This window comes from Gambusia affinis, linkage group LG07, assembly GCF_019740435.1.
Source record: "Gambusia affinis linkage group LG07, SWU_Gaff_1.0, whole genome shotgun sequence".
NCBI lineage: Eukaryota > Metazoa > Chordata > Actinopteri > Cyprinodontiformes > Poeciliidae > Gambusia > Gambusia affinis.
This window is the reverse complement of record NC_057874.1, coordinates 26935740-26954275: the sequence shown is the minus strand read 5'-3', so window position 1 is coordinate 26954275 and position 18536 is coordinate 26935740. Positions and strand designations below refer to the sequence as shown.

General features: G+C 38.2%; 1 protein-coding gene across 2 annotated transcripts in view; it reads right to left on the bottom strand.

Annotated features, from left to right (window-relative positions):
- Nucleotides 1–1627: 1627 nt before the first annotated feature.
- Nucleotides 1628–18536, bottom strand: part of LOC122833419 (proto-oncogene tyrosine-protein kinase Src-like) — a 28452-nt gene continuing 11543 nt past the window's right edge. The window contains exons 2-13 of one of the 2 annotated variants that reach the window (XM_044120927.1): nucleotides 17764–18045; nucleotides 14947–15046; nucleotides 13779–13796; nucleotides 12038–12136; nucleotides 11698–11801; nucleotides 7760–7909; nucleotides 7511–7666; nucleotides 5356–5535; nucleotides 5130–5206; nucleotides 4898–5051; nucleotides 4678–4809; nucleotides 1628–4214 (exon numbers count right to left, since the gene is read on the bottom strand). In XM_044120927.1, the coding sequence (XP_043976862.1) occupies nucleotides 4006–4214; nucleotides 4678–4809; nucleotides 4898–5051; nucleotides 5130–5206; nucleotides 5356–5535; nucleotides 7511–7666; nucleotides 7760–7909; nucleotides 11698–11801; nucleotides 12038–12136; nucleotides 13779–13796; nucleotides 14947–15046; nucleotides 17764–18037 (1653 nt within the window). In that variant the 5' untranslated portion in view covers nucleotides 18038–18045 and the 3' untranslated portion in view covers nucleotides 1628–4005. The remainder of the gene's footprint in view (nucleotides 4215–4677; nucleotides 4810–4897; nucleotides 5052–5129; nucleotides 5207–5355; nucleotides 5536–7510; nucleotides 7667–7759; nucleotides 7910–11697; nucleotides 11802–12037; nucleotides 12137–13778; nucleotides 13797–14946; nucleotides 15047–17763; nucleotides 18046–18536) is intronic. The other variant, XM_044120928.1, reaches the window with a different exon arrangement.

The window sequence follows — 18536 nt, the reverse complement described above, 5'->3', positions numbered from 1 at the left end:
TGAATTTTAAGTGGAAGTCCCACAAGCATTATTTTATGACAAATGAAAATTTTGCTACAGTGCATCTAGTCAAAGTTTGGTGAATTCAATCAGAGGCGAAGCAGGTGGGCCACAAGCTGGTGCTGTTTGAACAGCAAAGGCTCCTAAGTACTGACAAATACTGCCCCCAAGTGGACAAATCTGCTTTCAGTCAAACATGGCTTGACCAGCAAGAGACACTTTTTATTATTTATTTATTTATTTTTAACTTTCCGTCCTGTCAATAATTTTGTAAGTTCTGAAAAGCAAATTAAGAACTAGTTTTTATTGTCATCAAAACATCAGAAAAAGTGAATATCATGGTCATTTAACACATATTAGTTATTTTAGAAATAAATTGCTAAAATCAGCATCAGTCGAATTATCTTCAGTCAAATATTTCATATAAAGTTGATGTTTGATCATCTGGCTGATCAAAGTACCTGGTTTACAGTAATTATACAAGTAACAATAGAAACTGTTCCCTTGGATGCTTAAGATTTTGATGAAATTAAAGATTTAACCCGGTCAAAATACATGTATAGGTTTTATTTTTGAACATCAATATTATGATGTGCAACCGTGGCAACAACATAATGTTTTTATAACTGGATTAGCATCTCAAAAGCTCAAATAATATAATCTACAACCCTAAATCCCAGAGGAGTTGAAAATGAGATTACATGGATGCAGAGTAGAACCAAAGAGCAGAAACAGAAGGGGGAAGTTTAAATCTTCTCTTCCTTCAGCCAAACAGTTCATCAATCAAATCAGTTTAAAACATTTCCGATCAAAACAAGCCCAGCGGATTACGTTGAATCATTAGCTTGTAGCATTCACTCCTCCTGGATAAGCATCCAGTGACAGTACACAATCACTTCACAGTTGTGTTGTTGACTTCACAGCCTCATGCATATTGAGTATGCGTATGGCGACAGTGGAGAGGAAAAAACTCCCCTTTAACAGGAAGAAACATTCAACAGAACAAAAACCTGATTCAGGACAAGCAGCCGTTTGTCACGACCAACTGGGGGTTTGAGAAAACAGAGCAGATGTGCAAAAATCTAATGGAAGAACTGATGCAGGAGTAAAAAAAGTTAACAGGAGAAAAAGTTTTAGTTGTTGACAGCATTATCTCCGATGATGAGGTTTAAATTATTGGACAGTGTTCAAAGTTAGCAAATAAATAATTTATCATACTAGTAGGTTTATAAAATAATCTTTGAAAACTTTTTTTTCTACATGGCATTATTTTAAGAATATTTAATGCCACATGGTCACTGATAACTTTACACCTTCAATTAGAAAAACCTGCTAACACAAGCTTCATTGACATCAAGACAACTAAATGCTTACGCTTCAGCTGGTCCCTGGTGTGTCACTCCAGGTGGTTTCCTCTTCATCTCAGTGCAGTTCTATGCACTTTAATCTTTGAAAAACTTCAACCCTTGAAAGGAACAGGTTTTACCAACTACTTCTTTGCAATGCACATAGTTCCCTGAACTGGTGATTTTCCAATGACATGTGAAATTCCCTTAACATTTGACCCGTGAGACAATCCATCATGCAAACAACTGTAAACCATCACCAGCACAAACCCTTATCAAAACACATTTCAAATATAATTTATTGCACATTTAAAGATCAACATAAAGTGGCACAATAACTATATCAATCCTGTTACATAAAAACAAAAATAGATAAATGAAAGAAGTCCTTACAAAATGCTCACACTGTCATTGATCATTGATTTTGACTTTAGAACAAAATGGCTGTGAAGTTGCAGGTATGCAAGACTGAAACTGCATAGATTTATAAACAATTGAAGTAAATAATGAAGAAATGGGAAGAATGAGACGCTTATTTAAATATGGCACATAAAATCCGGTCTGACCTAAGAGTTAGTCATTCTGTCATAAGTCTGCTTTCTTCCCCATTGTTCCAGTGACTTACTGGTGGCTCAGTGTCCACATAGATGGGGTAATTCCCAGTCTAAAAAAAGGAAAGAACAGACTACACAAAATGCTCTCGCCCAATAGTGAATTGTCCTTTGAAAGATAAACAGAAGTTTCAAAAACAAAAGGTGATTTTTTTTTTCTTTCAGTCCTGTTTACAGTCGGACATCAATATCAGTTAAGCATTGATTAGGCGTGTCAGTGTAAAAACCTCAAGAAGCAAAACGAAGGAAAAAGCTACACAAAAAACATAACATGATCGTCACAGTCATTTGATTAAGATAATATTTACATCTTTGACCTTATTATTAATATCATATGGTAACATCACAACCCACACCACTTCCCTGTGGTTTCAGCATCAGACTGGTTGTTGAAATTGGTCACCGTCGTTACGGTTTTGCAACTGTTGGGGGAACTCCATGTCTTATTGCTGCATGGTTTATGTTAACTCTGCAAGCAAAATAAAACAAAACAAAAAACAGCTCTGCTGCTCTAAAGTGAAGTATGAAGCACCCTACACACAAACCTGCCTTGGGAAAGTAAAAGATGGGGTGCAAAAACCCAGCCTAAAAAGCTACAATATATACAGCAGTGGAGTGACCCAGAAAAATGTGAATTTTCTCTGTAATTGATCCCACAATCTCAGCAGAACTTTTAATGAACAGAAGGATATAAGTAAAAACCAACCAATAGTCAAGAAAAGACGAGCACAAAAGCATGCTAATAAGCTTCAAAATAAACTCAAACACAGCTTTATTAGTTTTACCTGATCAGAGGTTTACCGGTTTCTTTAGGGCTTTCAAGTTGCATATTTTATTAATGATGCATGTTTAAAAAACGTCTATTACTCAGCTAATGTTATAAGGTTGTTCTGCCAGCATGACAGCTTATATGTACATAAGCAAGAAATTCATTCCTCATGTTGAGTTAGATATTTATCACTAATATGATTGGTCAGATACCATGTCAGCCTATGCACGGAACTGCTTGACAGAAGTTGCCCAATTCATTTCTTAGATACTTGTGCTGTGAAATCTATTAAAAATGCCCTTTAGCGCGCCTCTGACAGTCCTGATCCTTTAAGATTTTTTGTTTTTGATTGATCTCAGCTAACTGAGATCAATCAAAACAATACACATTCAGGCACCGCCTGCATCAGAGTCGTTTTAATGGAGGCTTGGAACCAGCATGATTAAACAGGAGAAAAAGGCCTCAAACGTTATGTTGATGTTAATGTCACAGAACCTGCATGTCTGTCCTGGCAATCACTGATTGGAATTTTACCAATTTTGTCTATTGAAAAACACACACACACACAAAATAAAGCAAACATAGCAAGTTTGTCTGACATTAAATGTTTTCCACCACAAGAAACAGGCTGGCCAACTAAACTGAATGATAAAGATGCAGAGTTTCAGAGCTGAGACACTTTAAAGAAGGAGCACTTGAAGAAAACTGGGGAGAAACTGAAGAGGAAAGAGGAAAAGCGACAGAGCAGATATAGAAAAGGAGTTTTCCTTTGGCACCTGAGCCACAGTGGTAGTGCTCTTGTGTGAGTGGAAAAGTTATGACATGATGAAGAAGAGATGGAAAAAGGGCGAGTTCACGCAATTACAGCTCATAATTAATTTGAAGTTTCTTCTCTTTCCTTTTTCTCCTCATCTTGAAGTTTGTTCTTTATGCACCAACTCTGTGTGTCCTGATTTGGTTCCTTTTCACATCCGTTGCACCTCACATAAACATTTACCTGCAAGTCTCTCAGTTTGATCTGAGTCGGAGGATAACCAGCAGGAGAACTTGGGTCGACTGTGATGGCTTCCAGAACACCGGTTTCTCCGGGTTGTTCTGTAGCAGTTCCTGTACGGCACACAGAGGGACTTCTGCAGCTTTCCGTCTCGGTTTTGTTTCCACTGAAGAAGTTCCTCACAGATTAGTTTCACAGTCTCAGATCCTCCTCTGAGGTCGGTTAGTGCAGATCATTCAGTGCTGAGGCCCCACTCCCCATTTGGGTTTGATAAAGTTTGTGGTTCTATAGGTTCTCCCCAGGTTGATACTGGGGTTCTGTGGAGGTGAAGTAGTCTTCTAGGAAGCCTTGCAGGTACTCAAATGTCGGCCTCTCTTCAGGATCCTTCCTCCAGCAGGAAAGCATGAGATCATGCAAGGAAGTGGGGCACTCTGCTGGACAAGGCATCCTGTAGCCACGCTCAACCTGGTCAAGCACCTCTCGGTTAACCATACCTGAACAGAGAAACAAGACGTCACTTTAGGAATTCTTACACCTAATTACAGTAAGACTACAAGGTTTACCCATTTAGAGTAAGTCTAATGGATTCTGTTAGTTCCATCTGCGACGTCAACATAAGTTAGAGAGGTTCATGTGAACGTAAAATTAGAATGCACATAAACCAGAGTTAGTTATTTTGGCCTGCATCAGTTTGAATCCTGACCTTTCGTTTTTATGCTCTCCCTGTTCATACACAGTCCAAAAACATCACTGGTCTATCTAAACTGTTCTTGGGTAAAGTACGTGTGTGTATGGATGTTTGTTCTTTGTGACTATGTTGCCTGAGTGGTGACCTGTGCAAGGTTACCCCACTGCTTGCCCAATTATGTCCATCAGCCCCCCAAGAACTCTACAAGGATAAGCGAACAACTGATGAAGGCAAATCTAGGAGAGTTTGATCATAAGCAAAGCTCTAACCTGGATAGGGAACTCTGCCTTTGGTTGCGAGCTCTGTGAGAAGCACCCCAAAGGACCAGACGTCTGACTTTATGGTGAAACGGCCGTACAGCGCTGCCTCTGGTGCAGTCCATTTGATTGGAAACTTGGCACCTGAAAAAACGGAAATTAAATGAAACACTTAAAAACACAACATTCAACACTGTTCCAATTTTTGATTTTGATGGTAGTGATAACTTACCTTGCCTTGCTGTGTACTCGTTGTCTTCAATCAGTCTTGCGAGACCAAAGTCAGCCACCTTACACACCAGGTTGTCTCCTACCAAGATGTTTGCTGCACGCAGGTCTCTGTGAACGTAGTTCATCCTCTCCACATAAGCCATCCCGGCAGCAATCTGAGGGAACGTACAGGACTTTGCACAGATTCCTCACAAGTAAACAAAAGAAAACTGAATGAATGTTCAGGGATTTACCTGAGCAGCCATGTCTACCAGCTGTGGCAGACGAAGCATCTTTCCTGGATCCCCTTTGAGGAAGTCCAATAAGCTACCTGTGAATGCAGAGCAACACGGCATTCCTTACAATTGCAATTCACTTGCATTGCCAATTATACAGTTAAACTGCTTATTTCAAGTGTCAGAAACAGAATTTTCAAGGCTCAGTAGCCCACTTAAGTTAGAGTAATTCTTCCTGAGGTACCTTGACTCATATACTCTGTCACAATGTAGATGGGCTCCTCAGACACTACGGCATACAGCTGGACCAGCTTCTCATGCCGTAGCTTTTTCATGACTTGTGCTTCCTGTAGAAAGGCCTCTGGAGACATAGTGCCCGGCTTTAAGGTCTTAATGGCTACCCGCGTTGTACCATTCCATGTTCCTGTCAACAAAACCAGAACTTAAACTCATAAAGAACAGAAACAACCCAAGTATTTTTTTTAAAAGACACCCAGCTGGCTTTTGGTGACAAGTTAATGTTTGTTTGGTATCTGGGACATGACCCATTTAAAAAGCCTCTGAAATGTAACGTCAAATCAGAAGGCACTGTACCTCACCTGGCAACTCAAAGAAAGAGCCAGTCAGTTACCTAGCAACCACAGCAGAGCACCAGCATGTTTTATCAGCTGGTACAATGGCTGCTGGATAAGACAAGTGTTTTGTTGTTTACTTACCACCCAGAAACCATTTGTTGCATTCTTGTTGACTTTGCAGGAGGCACTACTTCTGCTTTTCAAAGATGCACTGCTGTATAATTGTGCATCTGTTAGCAACCATTTTCAACCATGTGAGTGTAAATGTTGAGTTGGGTGACAAGAGGTCCTATAATAGGCTCGAAATATCCAGAACTGAGCAGACAAAAATCTCATTATCCAAGAAAGATTTTTGTGGTCATCTTTAAAAAATTTGAGAAAAATTACATTTGCTAGCATAAATTTTGAAAATTGCTCTTTTTGCTTTGGTGTCAGTCTTTTAAGTCATATCTCAAATGGAAAAATGTTTAAGCATTTTGCTTCTGGTTCACAAAAGAGGTTGAGATGGAGCAAGACCCAGACTAGAGCCTCTTATGGTCATGTCACTGAGATCTGGCATGGTAAAAAAAGAGAGCTCATCGAAATGCAATGCTGTCGATTTACCGGGGCGTTTACATTCCAACAGTCAACAAGGGTCATGAGACGCAGATCATGAACAGAAGAAGTCATTCTCAAATACAAGTGACTGAAGTCAGTTTTAGCCATTTGGTTGTCTGTCTTCAGGCTAAGAGTATAGATATGGAGCTCTCCCATTTGGGTTTCCACCTTGGACCTGCTAAACCCTGCAACCCGATATCGGAGGGAAGGACTTGATTTGTAGCAGGCATTATAAAACTGGTTAAAGAGTAGCCACACCCCAATCAACGTATTGTTTAGCAAAGAAACTCTCAACATTGGTCAATAAGGGTGCTATTGGTATGTTTTTGTGCAAATTTTGATAATTAATGTAATTTTGTTTTGTTTTGCAATATTTTGCCAAAAACTGTCTCAGAGTTGGCCTCTTTGGGTTGAATGGCGGCTACTGCAGTTTAATTTTCTGTTTGCTTACAATGGTAATGGCTTTACATCACACAGCACTCACTTCTTACTCAGAGTGAAGCTGGAGAGTGGCTGGTGCTTTCACATGTTGCAATAAAAGTCTCCAATAATGAAGCTAGATGCTTTAAAAAAAGTTGCTAAAGGTGTCTGAAAAGTCACTAAATACATCAACAAAGTTGCTAAATTGGCAACAGCGACTCTCTCATCCTTACTACAATCCAACTTAACCTCATCCCTTCATCCCCACACTAAGCCACGACTACTTGATGCATTTCCAGGCACACAGTGAGATTTTATAGCACAACCAAGTATCTGTTGCCTTCAATTATGTAAAGATGCTCTTATATGACTTAAAAGAAATTTGACTTCATAATTAAACGCTTGAAATTGTGTTTCTGTGTCTTTAAGAAGCTCTTTGCATTTTCTGACACACCATCTTCAGCACATCCTTTTTTCCATTAAGTTGTTTCTAACTGTTCTCATGAGTAGTTCATATGATGAGGTCAGCAGAAGCCCAGTTCCACCAGGTGTTTGCTAATTGCTGCTACCACTAGCCTAAAGGAACCAGGCATTTAGGATCCCCAGAATGGCTGCCACGGGAGATTAAAAGTTTTCTCAGTCATGGATGAAGGAATCAAAACACCACTCAACATATTTCCAATGAGGGAATAGCATTACAACATGATTTAAAGCTCAAATAAGCTGATTTTACATAATACACCCTTTTAACAACTGTCCTTGGATATATATTAAACCATGTATGGTACAAGAGTGATTATTTCCTACCCATCCAGACTTCTCCAAAGCAGCCCTGTCCGAGTTTAACATCCAAGCGGAGGGACTCTCGAGGAATCTCCCAGGCATCCCTGGCCAAGCCTTGCGTCTGAGGCTTGGCCACTGGACACACATCAGTCAGAGCATGACACAACCCATCTGAGTGCTCTGAGGAAAAAAGGAAAGGAGACAAAGTGAAAAGGGAGATTAAGGACAGCAGCGTTGTAAGAGGTGAACCACCAGCACTGTCTGAATACTCACTGCGGTAGTGGAAGACTAGTTGCTGTAAGCTGGTGAACTGGGTGCGAGAGGTGATGTAGAAACCTCCGCTATCCAGCTTCCTGATCTTGTAATGTTTTACATTGAGGCCTTTGGTGTTGTCATAATCCAGCACTGACAGGCAGTACGCCCCTGTGGGCAAAACCAAAACAACAGACGGAGATGGATCAGAACAATGAAACCAGGTGGCTCTGAGCCGCTCCGACAGCTGCTCTGAGGAGTTTCCTACTGGCAGCGCCAAAGATCAGCACCCATCCAAAATGTTGTCCATTCACATCTCTATACTGAACCGGGCCAGCTACAACTCAGTCCTGTGGAACTGGAGACAAGATCCAACTAAATATGAAAAATAAAAATTTACATGAATAAGAATGAGAAAAAAGGGGCTGAGTAAATACAGAGTGGAAATACTACTGCAAATCTTCACAACAGTAGAGAAAAATGTTTTGATATCAAGGAAAGGTGGAAAAAGAATATAATGAAAAAAATAATGAAAGTTGTAGGTGGATCATAATTAGTAAGACCACAATTCAGTCATAACAAGAAAAACAATTGCAGTTAAGATTTTTTTTAAACTGGTACATGTAACACTGGCAGTACTTTTGCTCCAAATGACAAAGTCGAAAACTCAAGACAGAATTTTGGCAAATCCCGATATGAATTTAAGCAAACAACAGTGAATGTAGAACAAATACTGAGATCTATTTACTTACCCAGAAGTCAAAACATGAAATTGGGGAATGATACAAAACTGAACATAATTTCTTTTAGTTGAGAGGAAAAGAAAAAAAAAAATATATATATATATACCGTATTTATATATTTCATTTTTTTTAGTTTTTATACCTCCAGCATTTACTGAGGCAGGGCTTCGTGTAAAATAATTAAAAACCACTGCTCTACAGGATTTTGATTCATAGACCAAATATCTAAGTGTACACTTTTAAAATATAAAATATTATTTCCTAAACATGGTTTAACTTTTAAAATAAAATCTTAAAGAAACAGCCACATTTTAGAAAGAGCCTTTCAGCGCACATTTATCTTTCTGACCATTAATACAACATGAATTCCATTTTGTTTGAGGGTGAAAACAATCAAGAATGATTGTGAATGCCAAGGCTGCAAGGAATTATGGGAACAACATCTTCTCCTTTGATTGCATGAAAGAGGATCCAATGCTAACAGAAATGACAAAAGGAGCCACTGAACCTCCTTTCGTTGGCATTGAAAGGATTGGAACAAGCTCTTATCACGGCTTCCATACAGATACTTCTGGGTCATTATGTTTCGTTCAGAAGCTTTGAAAGCACGGGATGCAATTCAGCTGCATCCTATATTTACTTACACAGTCAGTTCCTGCTTCTTGAACTAGCACTTATTAGCACCTGAATTCAAACTGCACTAAACCACAGATCATTTGTCTAGCACTTGTGATCTTTACTACATTATGAAGATTAAGGTAAATAAAACATCACCTGTACAATTGAGTTGCAAATATGATGGGACAAACAGCAGAACAATAAATATTTTACTGAATATTTAGAAGACCTTATTGCTACAAACAAATGTATAAAAGATCTAAATTCTATTCTCCATTTTGGAGTTTTGAGCAGATTAAAATCTATCACTGGTGGTTTAGCACCTTCAGCTACTGCTAAATATTTCAACAAAGTGCAATCTCGATTTAAATCCATTACATTTGTGGGAATTTAGAAAAGATTCAAACTGATAAAGTACTAAAGAACTAGTCAATGAAATGTAATCCAGATTAAAAAAATGCTATTTGGATCTGATTCAGCCATAGACCCATTCTTTGTACAGGGAAGCTAAAAGGAAAACAAATCAATCACTTTTTATCTCAAGATTTGTTGACTGATCTTATCTCCCTGGCAGAAAAAAAATATCTAGGGCAGAGAAGTTAAAGCTCCCAGTGTACATCCAGCCTGCACACCACATGGCATATTCAGAGCAGCGCGTCTCCACCAGTTCAACACTCACTTGCCTTCCATGTTGCTGTCCAAATGTAGCTTGAATTAAATTTTTCCTGGAGTGAGGCTTAAAGCAATTTACAATCTCGACCAATCGTGAAACATTTGGATTATGAAAGTAGAATAAGTTTCCAAAAACAAAATGAAAATCCAATAAAGCCTAAATGATTGATGTAGGTAGTGTGTGTGCAGCGTGTGCAGTGCAAAGATCAGATTTTTGTTGCCGTCTCAACATGTCAGCAGCATGCTCCTGCTCATTTCGGTCACACAGAGAACCTAACATTTGACAGCTAATACAGAACTTAACCTGAGGCAACAAATCTCCTGCCAGAGCTCCTCCTGCTCCTCTCGATCCTCCCCTCTTTTTTCTCTGATTTGCTTATTTGTAGTTCTACACTCTCTCCTCAAGCCCCTCTACCACTGTTCTTCTACTGGTGTGTGTGCGTGTATGTGTGAGTGTATACTGCGACTTACAGCCAGAGGGGGGAATACAGCACCCTTCAAGGCTGACCTAGTTAAGGGTGAATGATTCACCCCTATCCATTCACAGGTCCAACCCACTCCAATCCTTTTATTTATCCCCCCAGACTTTCTGAAAAACAAGCCTTTCAAGAGCCCTCCTACATCACCGAGACTAGATCCGACTGCAGATTTTAAGAAAAAGATGCAACAACTCCGTCACGCACATGGACAACAAAGCTGGAGCCAAAGGCTGAAATGAAATAACTTAATTAGGAAGTTCTGCCTCTTAAATGTAGTCCCTTAAGATTTACTCATATCGTGTTAATGTAGTCTGTTGGGAACAGTTGCCTTTTTCACACTGTTTTAACACATGCCAAATTCTTAACAACCTTCTTTTTTAGATTACATTTTATATAAAAATCTGTGCAACTCATCAGGGAACAAATTAATGCATGCTTATAACCAACCAAAACGTTTTTGCACACAAACACCAGTGATGTTGAGGAGAGGTGGAGAAGATTCAGGCGTTTTCCCACACTCTCCATTCATTCCTTAATGGCAGTGCATATTCTGCTGTGGATGTTTCTCTCACAGTGAGAAATAACAAGAGGAGCTGCAGGGCATCACTGAAAAAACACTAAATCTTACCAAGTAGTTTTAGTCTTCTAGTGCAAATATCCTGAAGTTAGACAAAAACTAACTTACAAGTAACTTTTTAGCAAGATATAGGAGTTTGTTTCAAGTAAATAATTCCTTAATATTGATATTAAGTACTATTCCACTGGTACCACAAGACATTTTTCCCATGTTATAAGTGAAATAATCTGCCAGCGGAACCAGTACATTTTATTAATATTCAAGAATTATTGACCTAAAATAAACTATTGCATCTTGCTGAAGAGCTTCTTGTGAGTTACTTTAGTCTTATTTCAAATGTTCTAAGATATTTGCACTAAAAACTAAACATTTGGTATAAGCTAGATTTTGGACAAAGAATTAGTGAAAATGGCTTTAGTTTACAAAAATTTCACATTACACTGAAATTCTTTTTGGAGAAAAATCTTCCACATGCATATTTCTTTCCAGCTAACACCACACTTCCCAGAGCTTCTATTTAAAATATTTATTTTAAAAACCGCTTCTTGGCTTGAAAATATAAGAGTTCAACACTTAAAAGAGCTGACAACTTGTTTTCCCTCTTAATTGTCTTGTTGCTACCGGACTAAACCTGATGCTCAGCATTTTCTTAATGAGATCTCAAAATGTAATATTGAGTTTTAAGCAATCATGTGCGTTTTTCAAGCTTTTGCCATGTAACATGCTTTAAATTGGGCGGTATATACTGAAAGCGGCTGATTTATGACATCATTATGAGTCATTGGAGATGAGGCCATTAGGCCTAATTCTGATGATGGATCTTAATGACGATGGCAGCCAGTGAAGCAAAGCCAGAGTCTGCTCTCTCACCTTTCGTGGTCTCGCTCTCCCTCACTAGGAAGGATCCTCGTCGGTTCTGCGGGTTCAAAAGGAGCCTCTCCGAGTCACGTCGAGTGATCTTCCCGAAATACCACCTGCCGAAGTCGGTCAAAGAAAAGGGAAGATCAGAGGAAACTCCAGCTGAGCTGCTGAAAAGAACAGGAGGAGCTCGACACGTATAAAAAAAAAATGCTGTCAGAACTATCTGAATTACAAACATGCATGGATTCATTACTATGATGCACATATAACCACTTTTAAATAATAGATATACACACATACTATATATATATGTGGGGTAAAAAAATTTGACACAGAAAAGGTGCTTTACTCTTCAGCTTGGATGGAGTCGGAAGGAGCCACGTAGTTGCTGGGGATGTAACCGCTTTCTCCTGTTGTGAGCGAGCGAGCGAGCCACCAGTCCCCTTCTCTATAGGACGGAGGAGAGAAAGAAGAGCCAGAAAGTTAGGACACAAAAACAAAAAAAGAACAAAACATTTATGAGGAGCTGCACAGAATAAACCTTGAAAAAAACTGTATGGTTTGACGTAAAGGACGTTTAGATTTTAGTTATTTTCTTGTTTGTGTTGTTGTGTTTAAGATGTTATGTTGTATAGATGCTAAATAAAAACAGTGTCTTTACATCTCCACTGCCTCCAGCTTCCCTGTGGCAATAAAAACAGAAAAGGAACTTTAACAACTTCTTTGACTGAAAAATTTATATCGTTGTGAAAACATATTTACTGTGTTTGTACGTCTATTAATTCAGTTCAATACAAACTATGATAAGAAGTGCAGACCTGAATTGGAGCATTAAGTGGTTCCCATAACTTAGCTTACATTACCTGTTCAACTATCAGTCATACCAAATGTCTGCATGAAAAACCTTGACTAGCTCATGGAGAGATTATCATTTGATTATTAAAAATACAAGTGTAGTTAGCATTACCTCCTGTGTAACTTTGACAGTGTCCACTTTTGTAAACTAGAAATATTTGGAGTTCTGGGTGAATATCACAGAAATTTATAAAAACACTTTGAACGTCCTCCACATTTTGCTACGTTACAACCACAAACATCTGTTTACTCTACTGGGATTCTATGCAGACCAGACCAGACCAACACAAAGTAGTGAATGTTTGGAATGAGGATGGAAAATGAGGCAAAGTAATAATAAAACAAGTCTAAAACGTGTGGTGTGTATTTTTACAGATGTAGGTCTTCTGGGATTTTACCAGCCTTGCACTTCCACAGACTTTCTTCTTTGTAAAATATAAGTCAGATTGGATGGATAGTATATGTGAAAAACAATCTTCATATCATGACACAGCTGTATTAGCTAATTTATTCATTGGACTTTATTTATGGGTGGCATTTTAAAACACGTGTACATAGAGGACTTTACAGATTCTTTCATTTATTGGAAACAAAGTGAAATTTCCTTTGACAACTATGAAATACTTTGTGTTGGATCATCATATAAAAAGTCCAATAGACTAAAGTTTGTGAATGTTGAGGTACAAAATTTAAACACTTTAGTTTCACACTTTTTGAAAGTACATACACACATTCCTATATGGACACTAACCTGGTCTTTTAAGAATCATGAGTGCCTTAACCCTAACCCCATTTTTATTTATTATTTGTGAAACATACTTGTGCTGGGTTTAGTAATGTATCAAAGTTTCCCTCTTAACTGTTGTGTTCCAAACTGTCTTACAACTTACACCATATTTTGTAACACCAGGATAGTTTTATCAAAGTAAAAGCAAAAACATGCTTATATGAATAACCTGAACATCACCAAAGTTCAAAGAGTGACGAGAAAAAAAACAGAACCCAGGTAAGCTTCTACTCCGCTGATTTACATCATAAATCTTTTTATATTCAGGAGTATCCATTATGTATAAAGAAAGCGACACCGCAGAAAACTATTTTAGGTGTGATTTCAGAAAGAACCTTGTGGTCTAACAAACAGACTATCCATTTAAATCCACGTACCAGCAAATAAATAAATAAGTAAACACAGAGAAGGGACAGAGCAAAAGGTTGCATGAGGTAACAATACTGACCTGAAGCTGTACTTTTTCCTAGGAGAAACCATGAAGCAAGAGAAAGGAAGAGAGAAAGAGAAATAACAGACACAGCAGACGCATCAAAACACAGCAAAGAGTCAAAGCAGGGCGAGCAGCACAGCAGAGGAAGGAGCTGGATACGCTGCAGGACTGCAGCGTCGATTTTATTCTGTTTTTAATCTGATTGAATAAAACAAAACCTTCATAAACAAAGAGCAGACAAATGCTTCGTTATTTGTCCTTAAAATATTTGACTTTAAAATGAACTGGTTGGAAATTTTGACTGCAGAACAAATTTTATGCTAGAAGATGAGAGAAAAAATAAAATAAATAAATAAATTGATTTAAATTTAAACATCTGTATGTGGATGTCTGGAATGTTATTTAATTTCAATATTCACTTTTCTCTTGACTTCTCACTAAAACAACTCAAGAGTTCAATATGTGCTGGGAAATTACATTTCCAGGTGGAATCTGCATCGAAGAATTGTGAGGCTGCATCTCAGCATGACGTGCTCTCTTTGAAGAGTCTTAAAGATTACGAGGATGGCCCAAGAGGAAGCAGGACACATTAGCAAAATGGTCTTCTCCTCCGCCTCAGTAAACAGAAGGGAGGGTTTGCTCCTCTGTTCCCAGCTCCAACCCTTCACTGTGGCTGTCTCTGTTCATTTCAAAACAAAACAGCTGAACTCACAGGTACTACTTCAAGAATCTGTATCAGAACAAATACATGAGGAAAATGCAAGTTTTATAGAGTAAAACCTTCAGTCTGCTGAATGATAGCTTGCTATTATTAACTGTCTGGCTGACTTTTGGAGTCTACCTTAGGATAATGTGTGTGTGCGCGCGCGTGTGTGTATGTAATTATCTGTAATAGCACACATCCAGCATATGAGAGTAGAAAAGTGGAGTCGGGTAACTCATTTCGTGGCCTAAAATCAGCTGGAAAGCCAATCATTCAAGCAACAGACTAGACGAATGTGCTCAGTTACTGTAATGATTATTCCCATCATAATCTGACCCAAATGTGTCACAGAGATCCCATCGAAACCTCTGGAAACGGTGACAGCTCATGAAAAAGAGGCATACCGTGTCTCTTTTCAGGCATTTATTTATTTATTAGTTATCCTTCGAAGGAATGGTGGAAACGGCTGTAGATGCTTACGTGTTGTTCACAATCTGCAGCCGGTCGCCTTTCCTGAAGGTCAGGTCGCTCACTGTCCGCGACTCGTAGTCGTACAGCGCCACAAATGTAGTGACGCCTCCTGGAAGAAAACCAGGAATGTTTATTTAAACAAATGTCACTGGAGACTCAACAAAAGGACAGAATGTTTTTGCCTGAAAGCCTTGAATGACTTTTTTTTATTTAGACTTGGTTGTATCTGGGAATAATAACTATTTGTTCAACAGAAATATCAACACTCAGACTTTTCTAGAGGACATTTTCTATATTTAAGCAGGATTTTGTACTTGTAGGCTTCAACAAATCAGTTATCTAAACCCAAGCCCTCCAGGCAATCATCGATTAGCTCATTAGATGCATGACAGAATGTAGTAGTTAGGAAGGCTGCTGCTGATACACCAGCAGGTCATTTTCTCTGCATGAAGCAACATTAACCCAACCATCTGGTTGGTCCAGACAGCTTAAACATTCCTGGCTGAAAACTGGACACTGCAGCAAATCAAGCTAAAATGTTAAAAACAAGCTTTCATGTCTGGTTGAAGAAAAAATAAATAAAGATTTAAACCATTTTTTTTATTATTATTATTTAGTTTTCTGAACAGTTACAATTGTAAACAGTTAATTGGTCAAAATGTTTTATTGTTTTTTATTAAGTGACCTTGTCACATTTTTTGAAACCTCTAAAATGACCAATTACCAATAAGCATATATATAAATTTCTTTTTATTATTTTTGTCTGGAAAAACAGAATGGTAAAAACTTGGTAAAAACTAGGTTCTTTTTGCATTTTTAGTCACTGTGTAATATTCTGTGCTTTTATTTCTCCTTTTTTACTTCTACTTCTTTGCGCTCTGGTTATATGGTAATATGTGCGCTCAGCAGAAATAAACTCACTCTAATCACTTTTTAGATTTTACATATCTAGACAAAGGCAAGTTGGTCTTGGCTAGGCCTGTCACAATAACAAATTTTGCTGGGCGATAAATCAAATTATTGCATTATCAAGCGAATATTATGGTACTTTCAAAAATCAATAAACTTTCATTTAACAACTAAAACAATTAAATGAATGCTCACGGTTTTGTAAACAAAATTGTTCTTAAAAAAAAAAAAAGGGGCTAATTGAGACCAATGCACCAGAATGTAATCCAGTCTTTGGTGGAACGAAATAGACACGAGAAAAAACAATTATGCAAATGCAAATTCTCAAGCTCATTTTAATTTATTAAGCAATTAATTGATTTATTGCGACAGGCTTAGTCCTGGACTCAAGTACCAGATGGGAGTTTCTGCATGAGGACTGCATGTCATCTGGATGTATCTGTAGGTTCTCTTCAGGCACCGCAGTCCAAAAACATGCATGGTAGGTTCATTTAAAAATGTGTGTTTGTGTGTGCGTGCATGGCTACTTGTCTCGTTTCTTTGTGCTTTAAATTAGCAACCGGTCCAGAGTGAGCCTGCCTCTCAGTGACTCATCTAGTCACTGCTGGAGATGCACTACAGTCCCTCTCTGTGATCTCAACAAGGATTTTTACATTTCAGGAAAAAAAAAAAATTACTTTATTTAGCAACTTGTCTGCTACTTTTAAACAGTATTGTTTTTAAATCCAAAATCAAAGTAAGTTAAATAAAAACTAACAAAAAACACTAGATACACAGGTTTCTTATTGCAAAGCCTCATCAGCATCCAGCTATTCATCTTCTGCTTATTCAAAAGGTAAATTCAGACGTCCCTGTGCAGCCTGTGGCTCTTTGGACCTTCCACAATGGCTCCAAGTAATTTGGTTAAAACCCTGTTGTATGTATATCTTTTCTTAAATATAGATACAACAAATGCATGTTTAAACAGTTTTTCATTTTTTCATGGCATATTGTCTACATTAAATTTCCATAACAAAATTATACCATAAGTACCAATGATACTTCCTTTCATTACATTGGAAAGTAAACACTTTTGTTTACATTGTTTCCAACAAACATCAGCATCCAATAGAAGGAAAAGTATCCATCATGCTTCTGCAAGCATTTTGTGTTAATCTTTATATTAAAAACTAAAAGTACAGATCAAATGGTGGTTCTTTAAAAATGACCACAAATTTTGTATAACAGAAATTTATCAAAAAAGTAGTTTTTTTAATCAAAATGTGATGCAGCATTTGCAGGACTGAGGGACAAAGTGGCTTTTTTTGTTGGTAAAAATTGGAGACCTCTGCTCTATCCTATTTTAATGAATCCCAATGTGTTCACAAGTCAAAAGTCTCTAAGTCTCTACAGCACAGGTGTCGAACTCCAGTCCTCAAGGGCCAGTGTCCTGCAGTTTTTAGATGTGCCACAGGTACAAAACACTGGAATGAAATGATTTAATGACCTCCTCCTTGTGTAGATCAGTTCTCCAGAGCCTTGCAAATGACCTAATTATTCCATTCAGGTGTGGTGCAGCAGAGGCACATCTAAAAGTTGCAGGACAGCGGCCCTGGAGGACTGGAGTTTGACACTCCTGCTCTACAGCATCATCTCTGCCTTCTCTGGGGTCTTATTAGTCTAATACATGAATTTAATTAGGATGCGGTTTTTATATTCATTGGGCGACTTTGATCCTTCTGATTTACAACCATTTTGAATTTACAACCAGCTTTCCCCCCTAATTTCAGCCAAGCTTCAGTACTTAAATAGCTTCACATTAAAGTCCAGAACACAGAGGGATTCATGGCAGAGTTAATGATTACAAGGTGCTCCACTTCAATTGTTCTGAAACGAGTTAAATCAAAACCTGTCCACCAGCATGACATGTTTTCCTACCTGACAGAGGTCCTCTCTGAGGTGATGTTACTGTTCCTGTGTGGTCCACCCCTCCGAAGAGACTCAGTTCTGGGGTGTTTGTCGGGGCGTGTTGGTGCTGCCCTTGGTACCTCGGCCTGCCTGTGCCGACAGCAGGGCTTCGGTTGGGGGTCTGCGTCTGCTGAGAGGGGCCCAGGTGGTGGAAGTGTCCACTGTCTGAGCCTGTGCCTATGGTACCATCCAGGCTCATGGAGCGCTGGCCCGGCTCCTTGGGCTTACTCTTGCCCGCCCCCATGTGCAGACCTAGGATGAAAGCCAGTGATGAGCAAGGAAGCAGCATTTAACATCCAAAGGTGTCACAATGTGTTTATTTTAATAATGGACCAAATAGATTTGACAGGATTATTTATAAAAATTGCTTTTTTGGAAATATTCAGTAAATTTAAGTTGTATAACCTGAAATATGAAAATACAACGTAAAATATGTCTTTAAAAACATAAACAAACCTCGTTGGGTCATGAAGAACGCTTACATGTACATAAACTAGTGTTGCAACTTCATTTTTAAATACAGTTAATTGCATGGTCTACAATTAATCACATTTTAATAAAAAATGATATGTTGGCAAAATAAGGCCCAGTTTTCTTTCAGAACACATTTTTGCTGATAAATTATTGAATAAACAGACATATGAGCTCATCTACACAGATTTACTGTTTTTAATATGTTATTTAGGTTATTCTATCATCAAACTTGTTACAGGTTTCTCATGATTGGCTTTGAAAAAAATACT